At 58.8% G+C, this 14,971-nt stretch overlaps 1 protein-coding gene across 1 annotated transcript in view; it reads left to right on the top strand.

Annotated features, from left to right (window-relative positions):
* Positions 1 to 314: 314 nt before the first annotated feature.
* The window catches only part of MPPED1 (metallophosphoesterase domain containing 1), a gene marked incomplete at both ends in the record, with an annotated part of 66,999 nt that continues 52,342 nt past the window's right edge, over positions 315 to 14,971 (top strand). Inside the window, 2 exons of the mRNA XM_080706227.1 lie at positions 315 to 538; positions 8,389 to 8,574. Of these exons, the coding sequence (XP_080562353.1) occupies positions 315 to 538; positions 8,389 to 8,574 (410 nt within the window). The remainder of the gene's footprint in view (positions 539 to 8,388; positions 8,575 to 14,971) is intronic.

The following is a 14,971-nucleotide window of genomic DNA, read 5'->3' as shown; positions in this document are numbered from 1 at the left end:
TTCCCGTCCGCGGCGTTGTGGGTTGTTTGTTTCCCCCCACCCCTCGTCTCCTCCTTCCCTTCCCTTTTCTTTTTACCAAAGTATATTCATCAAATTGCTGAGTTGGAAAAATTCGTAATGAGTTTTTGAGCTGTACGACTGTGTTTTTTCCTCCCCCCCCGCCTCTTCCTCTTTCTAAATCTTCATCTGACGTTAAATAAAGCAAATCCCAAACAGATTAACTGTCGCACGGTTCTGCTCCGTCTCCCCAGTCTGTTCGCAGGTCTGGCGGGGGGCCGGGCGGTGGGAGATGCCCGGGCGGCCCGCCGAGGCCCATGTGGCGCGCTAGGTGGGATGCCGGCGTCCTGAAGGCCGAGGCCCTGGCCCCGCTCCCCTGCGGCCTGGGCATGGCGTTCTCCCAGTCGCACGTGATGTCCGCCCGGCGACCGCAGCACAGCCGGCTCATCATCGAGGTGGACGAATACAGCTCCAACCCCACCCAGGCCTTCACCTTCTACAACATCAACCAGGGACGCTTCCAGCCGCCCCACGTGCAGATGTAAGTGGTCCCCGGGGACACGGGCGGGGGCGGGGACGCTCACGGGGGTGGGGGGGCTGTGCCGGGCACAGCTGCTAACGTGCGCTCGGTGTGCGCTCACTGCCACCGTGTCCCAGTGGGAGGGACTCCTGGGCAGTGGCAGCTGAGTGGCCCGGAGGCCGATGCCGGCCCCTGCCCCTGTTTGATTGGGCCAGAGGAACATGGCACTTGTGTTTAAAACATGAGGTGTTTGCATGTGGAGATCCAGATTTCTGGCTTGACTTGACGGAATGGGATGGCCTGGCAGCTCCAGGCCCACAGGTTCTGGGGCAACGTCTGGGGGGACCGAGTTCCACCGTCCCTGGGATGTCCGGGTCATGACCCCCGGTCTGTTTACTCAGATGGGTGGGAGGCTGAGTCCAAGAAAAGGGAGGGGACTTGCCACTGACTCCAGGACAGGCTAGGATTTGAGTCTGGGCCAGTGTCTCTTCTGTGTCAGGCCCCTGCGTCTCCGTGGGGAGTTCAGAGATGCCTTACCAAGGGCTGGGGGGCTTGCTGTGCCCTTTGGGCTCAAATGGCAAATGCTGAGACGCCCAGCAGCGAGGCTGGGAGCACACAGTTTGGGAGTCCTCTTTGAGCAGCACTGAACGCTGCCCTGGGACCTGGGTCCCTCCCTGGGTTTCTCCTGAGGTCCCAGAGGTACGAGCAGCATGGGTTGGAGGTGGCTGAACTGGCACTCCTGTAGCTCCTCCTCCCATCAGCCCTTAACCTGGTGAGAAACCAGGGACCCATGGAGGTGAGGGGTCCCATCGAGGCCCACACAGCTGGCACACGCCCGAGCTGGCCTTGCACCCCGCTGCCCGCCTGTGGTCCAGGCCTCTCTCCGCGCTCAGCATCTTTTGCTTGTGATGGGGGGATGCAGGACCTCTGCCAGAGAGCTCCGTTGCTCCTCTGCTTGGCTTCATGGGTCTGTCCAGTGTCTTAGGTCACATCCAAGGCCTTGCAGAGGAGGGAGACCGATGGCTCCCCAGTGGCAGCTCAGGGAGGTCAGAGCTGTGATGGGCACCCTCTGGAGCCGTGGGGCCGCGTCTTTGTCAGGCAGCCCGTGGGCTAAGGCCCCAAGCCTCCTCTAGGGTGTAGCCGCCATCTGGGGGGCGCGTTCGTGTGGGGCTCCAGCTGCTGTCCAGAGGGGAGACGAGAAGTTGGCATGAGGACCACTCGGAGAAGGAGCTGTGGGTGCCGACCTTGGCTTGGTGTGGTGGGTACTCTTGCATGGTTTCCCTCAGGCCCTGGCCCTTGCTAAGGGTGGGTGCAGGAGGCCATTCATCGGAGGAAGGCTCTGGAAGGCGGCAGGTGCCGGGCTGGGGCGGCTCCCAGCCTCAGGAGCACCAGCGGGCACGATGCGCAGTCTCCTGTATTTTCTGTAGATGTCTATTTGGGTAGGCAGTTGCTCCATTTTTTCAGGGGGGCAGATTGGTGGATTTGGGAAGGCTGGAGGCCCTGGGTCTCCGCATACTGCTCTGTAGGTCTCTGGTCCTTGAGGCCTACAGGAGGGACACCTCCCTGGTGCTGGGACTTCTGTTGATGGATCAGTCCTCCAGCTAGGCTGGCCCGAGAGGCCATGCCAGAGTCCCTGGAAGCGGGGCTGTCCAGCGGGCTTTGGGAGCAGGTAGAGTGGGCGCGTGCCGCCCGCCTCTGAGGGCCGGGGCCTAGGCTGACTCCTGGAGAGCTGGGCCGGGCTGGCTCCCAGGGAGATCCCCATCTGAGAACAGAGCCAGGGAAACAGAGGAGACGGGGAGGAGGGCCAAGGAGGCTGCTGCCAGATCCAGGGGGTCTGAGAAGAGCCCCTGGAGAAGTCAGGGGCTAGAGGAAGAGGAGCAGCCTGGGAAGGGGTGTGGGAGCTGCAGGGCGGGGCTGGAGTGGCTGGGGAGGCAGATCTGAGAACCCTGGCTGGATGGAGGAGGGTGTGCCTGGCAGGGGGCACCACAGGCCCCTGCGGTCAGACTGTCCTGAGGAAGGGCGGCCAGTGCGTGGCCAGGGGAATGAGGGTGACACCCTACTCACCCGCGGGCAGTGGGGGGCCCTTCATTCATTCTCTCATCCACCGGGGATGTTAACGAGCTGCCAAGTAGCTGCTGGTTAGGAACTTGGGCCATAAACTAGCCCTCCTGGGTGGGTTCATGCCTCTCTGTGCCTCAGTTTCCCCAGCCACCAAGTGTGGCTCAGAGTAATCCCCAGAGGTAAAATAGGTGAATCTGCATCGAGCGGGGGTCGCAGGTAGCAAATGTCCAGCATTGTCCCAAGCCGGGCCCCATGCTCAGGACGCACGACTGGAGACAGTGCCTGCCCACACAGAGCCAGGTTCCACGGGGCTCGGCGGCCCCTGGGGTCTGGGCAGGGCCCTGGGCATGCGCCCAGCGGTGGCTTGGGGACACGGCCTGGCCCTGAGCTGGGTGGAGCGGGATGGGCGGGGTCTGGGGGCCGCTGTTGCTCGCCCGGTCCTGGTCCTCGTTCCGCGCTGGAGGTGGCCCGCGGGTTTCCACGGCTGCTCCTCCTGGGGAGAGGCGGGGATGGTGCCAGCCACTTTCCCACATGTGATTTATCGTCGCCCTGGGCTTTGTCTCCAGGGTGAGAGAGTGAGGGGGCCTTATTTAGTAAACCCACAAATTATATTTAATAACAACAGTGACAGTCCAAACATGGCCTCTGATTGAACCATGTGATTTATGCGGGTGCCCCAGAGACCCCGCTGGTAGCGAGGCCGCCGCTCTGTGAGCTATGAGCCTCCGCGCTGGGCCCTGGGCTGCGGGCTGGAGCCCCCCACCCTGGCCGAGGAGCCCTGTGGGGCCTCGGGGGTACTTTCCAGCAACCAGCCCTTCTGCCCGGTGGCTGGGCGAGGGCAGGCGGTCAGGGGGCAGGGGAGTGAGGGTGGAGGGACGGGGCTACCTGGACACCTGCCGCCCAGGCGCGCAGAGCGGAGCTCCACTCCGGACACAGTCGCGGCCCTCCTGGGCCTTTGGCTGGACTCGTGGTGGCCGTGTGGGCTGCCGCTTTGAAGCTGTCTGCGCCCCTCAGAGCTGGGAGAGGGGCAGGGAGCCAGGCAGGGAGGAGGCCTTGTTTGGGGCCTTCTCCATGTGTCTTGGCACGATGATCCCCTCACTGCAGAGGAGGAAACTGAGGCCAGGGAGGGGGCCTGGGGAGCCCACCCAGCACCGTGTGGCACCCCAGTCTGTAGAAGGTGGGAGCTCAGCATGAGCCGGGTGGGGTGGGGACAGGGAGGGGCGCACACATCTCACTCTCCCAGGGGCCACAGACGCAGCGGGCGCTGTAGTCTCCAGAACATTTCCTCGTGCTTCTGGCCTTTGCACATCCCGCTCCCTTGGCTTCTCCAGCTCTCTGCCCTGATGCTTCTGCAGCCCTCGCTCAGTCAGGGTCGTTTCCCCGGGAAGGCTCTTCCAGCCTGTCCTGGGAGCAGGTCACGGGCCTTTGGGCTTCAGCACTGAGCGCTCTGCGTCCCTCCCGGGCCCGCGCTGGCCTGAGTTTGCATGCTCCTGTGTGGGCCTATCTCCCCGCGCCTCTGCCTCTGCCAGCGCGGGGCTGCCTGCCTCAAGCCTCAGATGGGAGAACAAGGCCCGGGGCGGGAGCAAGCTCGGGCCCAAGGTTGCCGAGGGCAGAGTCACCGGCCGCCTTGCAGCCAGTGACTCGGTGGGAGGAGCACCGAGCAGGGAGTCAGGGTGCGGGCTGTGTGATATGCAGCCAGCTGCACTGGGGCCTCCGTTCCCCTCTTTGCAAAATTCTAAAGCAGCGTGGCTGAGGCCCCGTCACGTGGCTGGACGTGTGGTGGGACCTCCGACCTTCAGGGATAATGGACCACAGCCTTTACTTTTGATGCCTGTGTGGGCGCTGCATGCCAGAACTGTACCGCCAGGGGGCGATGGCCCGGGACAGGGGTGGGCAGGGTGGGGCGTCTGCATCAGGGCTCTGAGCTGTGAGGGTCAGTTGGGCTCAGCCACGCCCTGCAGGCTAGATTGGAGGGAGTGGGCGTTGACAAGGCCACGGTGCAGGGCAGGCCCGACACTGGACACTGGGCAGTGGGAGGGCTCGCTGCCCGTTTCCCACGGCGCCTGCCACCCCCATTCCCGTGGGAGGAGCGGCGTGTGGCTGGGGAGAGCTGGTGCGGGTTTCTCTGAGCTGCTCCAGCAGGCAGAAGCCTCCGGGACGCTGGGTTTGGCTCCAAGAAGGAACATGTGTTTCTATACCTTCTGTCTGGTTCCTGCAGCATGTCACTGGGAAATAACCATTTTGCTTGTTTTCCCCTTGTTACAGCGTATTGAGGTTAAATGCCCAAATTCTTGTTGTGAAGACTGGGTTCACATTATTATTAATTATTAATTATTATTATTATTATTATTATTTTATCTGTGTGGTACTGGGGGTTGAACCCAGGGGCATTCTACCTCCCAGCTACACCTTAGTAACAGGGTCTTACTAAGTTGCTGAGGCTGGCCTCGCACCTGCAATCCTCCTGTCTCAGCCTCCCAAGTCTTGGGATTACAGGTGTGGGCCACCGCCCCTGGCTTCAAATCCGATTCTTTGGCTTATTATCTGGAACTCTGGACAGGGGACTTGCTCTTCTGACTCCAGTTGCATAGTCCACAGAGCTGCTGTGACTCAAACGGCACCAGAGGGTTTGCGCAAGATAAGGAGTTTACTTCTCCAGCCCTTAGCTAGGAAGTCCACGTTCGGGTGTAGCTCAGGAAAAACCAAATCGAGGAGTCAGGGATGCTCCCTCATAGACCCTTTCTCCGTTATCACCCTGGCTCTTTCCCTCACTTCCAGCACAGCAGTCCCCGGGAGCTCCCCGTGGTGGCCTCTGTGGGTGGTCTCTCTGCAGGTGCCCGCATCACACCTAGCAGGTGTCTGTCATTTTGGAGTCCCCAGTAAGCATCTGCCCACGGATTGATGGATGGAAGGAAATGAAGTAGATCCTGGAAATAGTCCAGTCTGCTGTGTGTTCCAGAACCCAAAACAGGCTTCAAATTTCAACTCTAGCTGGGCCTGGTGCTGCACACCTGTAGTCCTAGTACTTGGGAGGCTGAGACAGGAGGATCGCAGGTTTGCAGGCAGCCTCAGCGACTTTACAAGACCCTCAGCAACGTAGCGAGACCTTGTTTCAAAATAAAAAATAAAAGAGGGCCAGGAGTGTGGCTCAGAGGTAGAATGCCTCTGGCTTCAGTCCCCAAAAACAGCAGCAGCAGCAGCAGCAGCAGCAGCAGCAGCAGCAGCAGCAGCAGCAGCAGCAGCAACCACAGCTCAGCCTCAGAGCTTCCGTGGCTGAGGTGTGGCTAAGCCAGCCTTGCTGGGCCTCTGTTTGCAGGGCCTTCTCCACGTGCTGTTTACGTGGTCATTTTGAGGGCCAAGAAGCGGCTGCCCGTCAGGTGCTCAGCGCACGGTGAGTTCCTGGTGTGTGGAATCATCAGGACCAGTACTGTTATTATCTCAAGGTTGAACGTTTGTTATAATGCAAACAGCCGGAGGACTGAGTGGGAAATGAGTCTTTATTTTTTCTCTGGGGATTGTTAGGCTCGCATCTCCACTGTGCTCAGAAGCCTCGGGGTGCAGGGAAATAAGGCAGAGTTAATTAAAGAGCTCTGGCTCCAGAAGCAGGCCCAGCCAGGGAGAGCCCGCAGGGACCCTCCGCCAGGGAGGCCTCTCAGGGGAGACCGCTGGGGCTCCGACAGGCTCTGGGAGGCATCTGCCCCCCGCGTCTCCACTCTGGTCTAACCTGGCCTCTTTGACTTGGTCTTTGTCACTTTGTGGTGTCTGGAGTCTTTACAGAGAGAGATGGAGGGAGGGGGAGAGAAAGAGAGAGAGAGAGAGAGAAAGAGGGAGGAGGAGGAGGAGGAGGAGGAGGAGGAGGAGGAGGAAGAATGGATTTGATTGGCTCGCTTGAGTTAAGAGTTCCTGTGCCAGGCAGGTAGCCCAGTAGTGATTGGCTGCCCTCTGTCCAATCAGCTGTGCCAAGAGGGCAGTGTGTGCAGGTGGAGCTACCTGTGGTACCCGGACTGGGGATGAGGTATCTAGGGGTCGCAGAGGCCAAGAGGAGAGGTGGGAATTACTGGGAGAGAGTTTTAGCCTTCAGACCAGCTCGGGCACTGCCTCCTGCTGGAAGCTTCCAGAAGGACCCAGACCAGGTTAGGGCTTCCTCTAACTAGATCCCCTCTGCTGCCTGTCGAAGCTGGCTGCATGGTCACTGTCTGGCCATGTCTGTATCTGCCATCAGCAGGTGGGCTCCTGGTGGGCGGTGACCCAGCCTGGGCTGTTCCCGTGGCCCCCGCTGAGCTGAGGGCGGGCGCAGTGGGATGGGTTCAGGATGTGTTACGCTGGTGAATGAGTGAACGGACGTCGAGGGGAGGAAGAGCCCAGCACGCCCTGACCGGCCATCCTGGGACTCACTGGGGGTTTTCCTGGTCTCCATCCCACTGAGAGTCTACCTGGCCTTAACACCCCCAGAAAGGGGCCCCTGCCTCCCGTGGTGGCGTCGTGACGGGAGGGGCTGGCATGGCGCCTTTACCTGCGGCAGATCTGGTGAGCTAATGCTCCCTGTACATTAGCATGCCGAACCCACGTCTCTCATAAGGTGTTAATTAAATTTCTTCGAAGTATATTGTCTGAAAAAAAAAGGATAATTAGAAAGATGTCTTTAAAAGTATTTATGTAACTGATATGGTACCGCTTTGGGTTTGCCGCATAATTAGATTTAAACACAACTCCTCGAGCGGCATACTCATTTGGAGAGATCTGCTCGTTGAAATGTCATCGCGTTGTTTTTAAGCGAGCACAGCTACTCGGCTGGGGAGGCGGCGAGTGGGCTGGGAGCCGGAGCGGGGTCCCCGGCCGCGTCCACGAGCATGCACCAGAGGCCCGGGGCCACTCACTGCTCTGGGTGGATCTCAGCGTCCTCGTCTGTAAACAAGAGGGCCACGGTGGGCTTCTCAGGCCCGCGGGTCTGTCTGAGCTGCTCCTTTTAATTTTCTGGGTGTTTTTACCTGGGGAGGCAGCTCCATTTTACAGACGTGCAAATTCAGGTGGTGTGTTCTGCTGAAGGTCACATCTAAGTGGCTGGCGGCCAGCTGGGCCGGGAGTCTGGTCTTCTGATTCCAGGGGGTTGTCTCACCGGACCCTGGAAGGCTGTGGGTCAGGAAACAACCACCCTCTCTCCTAGTCTGGAGAAATGGCCGCCTGCCTCTGGGAACCTTTATTTCACGTATTCCCATGAAGTCCTCCCTCCCCACACTGCTGTCCTCGGAGCCCTGTGTACTGGGCTCAGCACTAGCTCAGTCCTTTAGGCTGGACCGTAGACTTCAGTCCACACCTCCTCAGTGGGGGCAGTGGTACCCCCACGGGTGGAGACTGGTTTTTAGGGGGTGAAAAAATCTGACTCTTATGTCTAAATATAGACAGATGGCCAGGCATGGTGGTGCACACCTATAATCCCAGGACTTGGGAAGCTGGGACAGAAGGATCACAGGTTCGAGACCAGCCTCAACAACTTAGTGAGGCCTTTAGCAACTTAGACGGTTTCAAAAGGAAAAATAAAAGGGGCTGAGGGTGTAGCTTGGAGGTTGAACGCCCCTGGGTTCAATCCCCAGCACCACACACACACACACACACACACACACACACACACACACACACAGTGTAAATATAGACAGATGTATATAGGCGTCCGAGACAGGTTTCTGCTGTTAATCTTGCACGGAGGAAGCCTTAACGAGCCGGAGGGTGGGGAAGGCTGCTTGGGTTTGGAGCAGCTGGGGAGGCTCACAGGTCCGCGGCTCCGTGACCCGCAGCATCCCCTCTCCCCGCAGGGTGGACCCCGTGCCCCATGATGCCCCCAAGCCACCTGGCTACACGCGCTTCGTGTGCGTCTCCGACACCCACTCGAGGACCGACCCCATCCAGATGCCCTACGGCGACGTGCTCATCCACGCCGGGGACTTCACGGAGCTGGGGCTCCCGAGCGAGGTCAAGAAGTTCAACGAGTGGCTAGGTAGGTGTGGCCGGGTGGGCGTGGCCGGGTGGGCGTGGCCGGGTGGGCGTGGCCGGGTGGGCGTGGCCGGGTGCTGGGCCTGGGGGCCCGCGGCTGCCCCGGCCTCTGCCTGCCCGCCCTCCCGGGAGCCTCGCGGAACCTCTTGACCAGGTCCCCACCAGCACCTGACCTGCTGTGGCTTCTCGTTTGTTTATGAGGTTTATTTTTGACTGGGGAGACCCCCCTCCCAACGGGATTTGTGTATGTTCATTTGCCCCCCCCCCCCCCGTGCAACTGGCCCCCGGGGCTTGGCACAGGTAGGTAAATAAGATGAATGGATGAATGGATATCTAAGAGGGTGAACGAGCGAGTGGCTGGCAGTGCTGAACTGGGTCCGTCCTCAGCTGGCGTGTGTCTGAACCAGCTCAGCCACCGGTGGGGGCGCCGCAGCCTCAGGGGGGCTGGATGTGCCCCCCCACCCCGCAGCTGTTGGCATAGGAACAGAACACCGTCCCTCGTGGTGGGCGATGGTGGGTGATGGTTTCCAAGCACACCCCCAGGGTTTTGTCTTTGTGTTTTTTCTTTTTCTTCCAAAATAAGTAGGAAAGAAATCGGGTGGGCCCTGGGAGAATTCGCTTGTCCAGGCAACTAGAGGAATGGTGCTGTGAGGCGTCTCTGTCTGTACGGGGGGACAGATGGCTGGCTCCCAGGGAAGCCTGGCATTCGGGCCTGCTGTGGTGCAGACGTGGGCACGGGGCTGACCCACCTCCATGCGCAGCCCCTGTGGCCGCCAGACGGTCCTTTTCCTCCCCAGGGCGGCCTACTGGGAGCTGAGCGCCCAGGAGTAAGCGGGAGGCCCGGCTCTGTCAGTGAAGACAAATATTTACAGGCACGGCCTTCTCTACTTGGCAGGCTCCATGCTTTAAATATTGATTTTTTTCAGACAGGAAGTTGTTTTTTTTTTTTTTTTTTTGTACTGGGATGGAACCCAGAGGCATTCTACCTTGGAGCGACACCCCAGCCCTATTCTTTATTCTTTATTCTGAAACAGAGACTCACCGAGTTGCAAAGAGCCTCACTAAGTAGCTGAGGCTGTCCATGAGCCGCGATCCTCCTGTCTCAGCCTCCCGAATGCTGGGATTATAAGCGTGCGCCACCACGCCCGGCTATACAGGAAGTTCTAATCCAGAGCCCTGTTTGGGCTGAATCGTGTGGAGGCTGGGGTGGGAGAGGCCTGTGCGGCGGGTGGCAGCCGTCCCTGGTGCTCACCTGGCCGTGCCATGCAGCCTGGCTGGGGGCTGCCTCCCAGCAGGGCAAATGACCTTTGCCCACATCATTTCTTTCTTTCTTTCTTTCTTTCTTTCTTTCTTTCTTTCTTTCTTTCTTTCTTTCTTTTTTTGTGGTACTGGGGATGGTATCCCAGGGCCTTCTACCTCCAGACTACACCCCCGACCTATTTTATATTTTATTCGGAAACAGAGTCTCACTAAGTTACAGAGGATCCCACTAAATAGCTGAGGCTGGCTTTGAACCTGTGATCCTCCTGTCTCAGCCTCCCAAGTACTGGGATCACAAGCGTGTGCCACCACGCCCGGTGGTTTCTTATCCCAACTGCATGGGTTTCATAAGATGTATGGCTCCACTTGGCAGGCAGCTGGGGTCAAGCAGCTGCACCGGGCATGGCGTGGCAGGCTCTTCCCACCTGTGTCACGCTGGACTTGGCCATCGCCGTCTGTGTTGTCTTTGCTGCCTCGTTTGACAGAAGAGAGCAGAGGTGTTTAAGGGTCCAGCCTGACCACGACACGGCAGGTGCCTGGGCGTGGGGACCGCGGGCCGTGGCGTCCAGCGGGCGGACTCAGTACTGCTTTCTCCAGAGTGGTGGGAGAAGGCTTCTCTGGGAAGTTGATTTTGAGCCTGGACCTTGGCTGGGAAATTGGAAGTTTGTGCAGGGAAGGAGGAATCTCAGCAAGGGGGCAGCTGAGGCCGCTTGTACCGGGCTCTGGTCGGGAGATTGAGATGTCTCAGCTGAAGCAACCGGATGTGGAGGGTGTGACCGGCACGGCGGGCCGGCCGTGACTGCTGGCGAGGCGTCTGCGCAGGGCCGCAGCCTGGAGTGCCAGCGCACTGAGACGGACGGCGCACCCTGGGAACTCGGGGGGAGACCTTCTTCACCATTCGCATGTGGAGTTGGGGGGAGTTTTTACTAGCTGGGGTTGTTAAGGGTGAAGAGTGGACGTACCAGGGGTCTTCCTTTTACAAACGCTCCCGTTCCCAGGCCTCTCCCCGTTGCTGCCTGGAGTTGTTTGTGGGTGTCAGGGCTGCTGCCGAAGTTGGGGTGGGCTCCGGGCTGAGAAAGGAGGAGATTCCTCTCGTCCTTGATGGAGCGCCAAGGCGTTTGCAGGTGAGTGATTGTCAGGGACAGCTGCCGCAGCCGGACGTGGTGGCGCACATGCGCAATAGCTGTACTTGGGAGGCTGATACAGGAGGATGGCGGGTTTGGAGCCAGCAGCACTCGTAACTTAGAGACCCTGTGTTAAAATACAAAAACAAAGCCGGGCGTGGTGGGCACGCTTGTAATCCCCGCGCTTGGGAGGCGGAGACAGGAGGATCACGCAGGTTCGAAGCCAGCTGCGCTGGCGTAAGAGACCCTGTTTCCAAATAAAAATATAAAATAGGTCTGGGAGTGTAGCCCGGAGGTAGAAGGGCTTCCAGGAACCCCAGTACCACCAATAAACAAACAAACAAACAAACAAACAAACAAATAAATAAAATAGGGCTGGGGATGTGGTCTGGAGTTAGAATTCCCCTAGGATCACTCCCCAGTAACACACAGACAAACACACACACGTATGCACATATGTATGCACACATTTACACACAAGAAATAGCCACAGTTTGATACAAGTCATTGACAGCTGGCCTTTGGGGACTCATGCATTATATAAAAAGAGACCCAGCCCTGTTTCAAAATGAAGAATAAAAAATAAGACAGGGAGTGTGGCTTGGGGTTGAATGCCCCTGAGTTTCATCCCCAGACCCACACACACACAAAAAGACCAAACGTCTAGGGCCAGCAGTTCAGACCCCTGGGTGGTCATGGCCGAGGCGCAGACTGTGTCCTCGTTAGATACATCTGGCCAGGCGTGTTTGTGTATAAACCAGTGTTTATTGAGCATTTGATACGTGCCAGGCCCTGTTCTATGCCCCAGGTGTGTATAGTGAGCATATATATATATATATATATATATATATATATATAATTTTTTTTTTTGGTGGTACTGGGGTTCTTGGAAGCCCTTCTACTTCTGGGCTACACTCCCAGACCTATTTTTACATTTTTTTTTAAAATTTGGAAACAGGGTGTCCTAAACCAGCGCGCGGCTGACTTCGAACCTGCGCGATCCTCCTGTCTCTGCCTCCCGAGCGCGGGGATTACAAGCGTGCGCCACCACGCCCGGCAGATCATGAGCATGTTTAATCCTCCTGATGACGGAGTGAGTCAGGAGCTATTATCCTGTCCATTCTACAGCGTAGGAAACCAAGGCCCAGAGACGTGAAGAAACTCACGGACCGTCACAGGGCTCCAACCCGGGCAGAGGCCTCTCTGCCAGGCTCTTGGCTCCTGTCTGTTCTTTGGCTCTCATCCTGCTGAAGCCTCTGTGATTGGCAGCCAGGGCGTGGACTTGGCTCTCTGGGTCTGGGCACCCTGGGTCTGCTTCCTGCTGGGGTGATGGGGCGAGCCGAGACCTCATTGCAAGGGGAGTGGCCCGGCTCCCTGTGTCTTGCCCCCCTCCAAGAGCCACTGGCTGGTGGCTCTGTTGGGGTGGAGGAGGTGGTCAAGCTTCGTAAACTGTAAAGTGCTGTGTTATTGCGGCTGCTGTGAGCTGGCATTTGCCACGCACACAGAGCCGGGAGAACTCTTCGAGAGAGTGGCCGGCGCCTGCTGGTGACCGAGCTGGGATGTGGAGGCTGAGCAGTGCCTAACTGGGTAGCCACGGGTGGCCGGCCACCCAAGGGCGAGCATGAGGCGGCCTCCTGTGGGCCTGGGGAGCATGCTGGCAGCGGCCCTGTGGCTGCAGAGACCACAGGAGAGAGGGAGCGGAGTCTGGCAGGAGGCGGGCGCTGTGTGCACAGGTCCTGGGGTTCAGGGTCAGGGTCAGAGTTGCTTCTCAATGTGATGGAGGCTGCGGGAAGGTTTGGGGGGGGTGACTTGGGAATGTTTCCCGAAGGCCACTCTCAACTGCCAAGTCAGAGTCGCAGCAAGGGCAGAGGCTGCAGAATGTTCCAGAACTGCTACTGGGGTGGTGGGATCCTGCAGAATTACTTTATTTTTTATGGCTTATTTTCTATCTCTCTCTCTCTCTCCTCTGATTTTCCAAGGCAGTGTGTATCACTCTGGGAGAATCAAAAGTAGCAAAGTGCCTTTTTTTCTGAAGGAAATGGCCTCTCTGGTGTCTGTGGCAGTGTGACCCGGGAGGGTTAGGGGCAGTGCTGACCTAAGGTCAGTTCTGATATCTAGCAACCATATCCTCAGAGCCCTTCCCTGGGCTCTGTCCCCCACCTCGCTATGAAAAGTCATATTTGAAACCCAGGGGTGGCTTCTTCCCCATCTGTTGATCATATGAAAAGTATTTAAAATTATATTCCAGGGTCACCTCAAGCAGACAAGAGGAGGTTAAAAAATTAATAAGGAGTTGAGCGTGGCGGTGCATGCTTGCAATCCCAATACTTGGGAGGCTGAGACGGGTTCAAGGCCAGCCCCAGCAACTTAGACCCTCAGCAAATGACTGGGACCCTGTTTCAAAATAAAAAGTAAGAAGGGCTGGGGCATAGCTCAGAGGTAGAATGCCCCTGGGTTTAATCCTAGCACCAATAAGAGTAATAGTAATAATAGTAATACTGATAAAGACCCCTCATACAGTCAGGAAACTGAAATATAAGCTGGATCCGCAGCCATTCCTGGAAGCAGCTAAGAAATGGCCAAGCATTCTCCCGCTCTAGACCACAGAGGAGAAGCAGAGATTGCTGACAACAGGCAGGGGATGCGCTGGAGCTTCCTGCTCCTCCACGCTGAGGACGCCGTGGTCACAGGCAGCCAGGTGCTCGCGGGCTGTGCTCGTGCGTTCTGCGCTAGGCAGGCAGACAGGGCTCAAGGGCTGAGTTCAGGCCTGCCACAGAGCTCACAGCTCTGTCCCTGCCTCCTCAGCTGATCCTCCACCTCCTCGAGGCCCAGCTCCGTCCCAGGAGCCCCAGGCAGAGGGAGGGGCACAGCCCGGGCTGTGGCCAGTCACTGTGTCTGGGTGGACCGCAGTGTGTGGGGCCCCAGGGAGACAGGGCTGTGATGTAGACCCCCGTGAGCCACGGCGGCCACAACCTGGAGCTGGGGGCAATCTGAGAAGACCCAGGGAGTGTGCGCTGAGTCAGGGTCTCAAGGGTGAGGCCAGCAGGCATCTGGACCCCATCCACGAGGTTGGGATTCTGGGTGGACAGGTGGCTCCCCCTGGAGGCCAGGGATGCTAGGGCCGGAGGAGAGGTTGCCGTGGGCGGCTGTGCAGACAGCACCAACCTGGAGGCCCGGACACCACCCACACCTTCCCCAAGGCAAGCTCCAGCCTGGATTCTCTGCTGTCTGAGTGACAGGCATGCCCGTGATGACTGTCAGTTCACAGGCTGGGATTGGCGAGGTGCCAGAAAGCTCCGGTCTGTGGCTGGCAGGTGCTGGGGTGGCCTCCTGGGACACTGGCAGCCTGTGCCTCCTTCCTCCAGTCCTGGGCTTCCCAGCCTCAGCCCTGCATGTCCTCAGGACAGAAGGACAGCCCGGAGGCTGCGGAGGCTAGGTCCTTGTCCCCAAGCCCCTCCCACCAGTGGGTCTCTGTCCCCGACCACGCTGTCCACTCCAGGCCCCTCTTTCACCTCCTCCTCTCTTTATTCTCCGCTTACCCACAGGCCGGGCTCCTTCTGGGTGCCACCCTCCGACCTCTCTGCCTGTCCCAGGTGACCCTAGCTCTCGCTCTTACCCCGAGGTGACCGAGGTTCAGTTCCCTCTCTCTCTGCAGCTGGGTATCAGCCACGTGGCCCACGAGACACTTCCTCCCAGTGTCCAGCAGGATTTCAGACTCTTTCTGCCTGGAACTGACCACCCAGGCCTCCAACCCACCTCACGGTGGCGCCTGGGGCCCTTCTGGGTGGAGCCGCCCCGCCCTGGCCCCACCGGCTGATTGTGGATACTCTGACCCTGCTGGCCTCTGACCCCGCTGGCCTCTGCTCACCATGCCACCTGCCGTCCTGCGGACACCACACCTGGGTCCTGGCAGGTCCTCAGAGCCCAGCCCAGCCCGGGACCCAGGGGTGCTTGGCCAGCATTTGTTGAATCCAGCAGGGTGAGGTCTGTAGGGCCCACGGCGAACCAGTTAATTAAGCAG

The sequence above is a fragment of the Muscardinus avellanarius genome, assembly GCF_963383645.1.
Source record: "Muscardinus avellanarius genome assembly, chromosome: 11".
In the NCBI taxonomy this organism is placed as follows: Eukaryota; Metazoa; Chordata; class Mammalia; order Rodentia; family Gliridae; genus Muscardinus; species Muscardinus avellanarius.
Note: the sequence above shows the minus strand (reverse complement) of the source record. Positions and strands in the feature narration are given on the sequence as shown.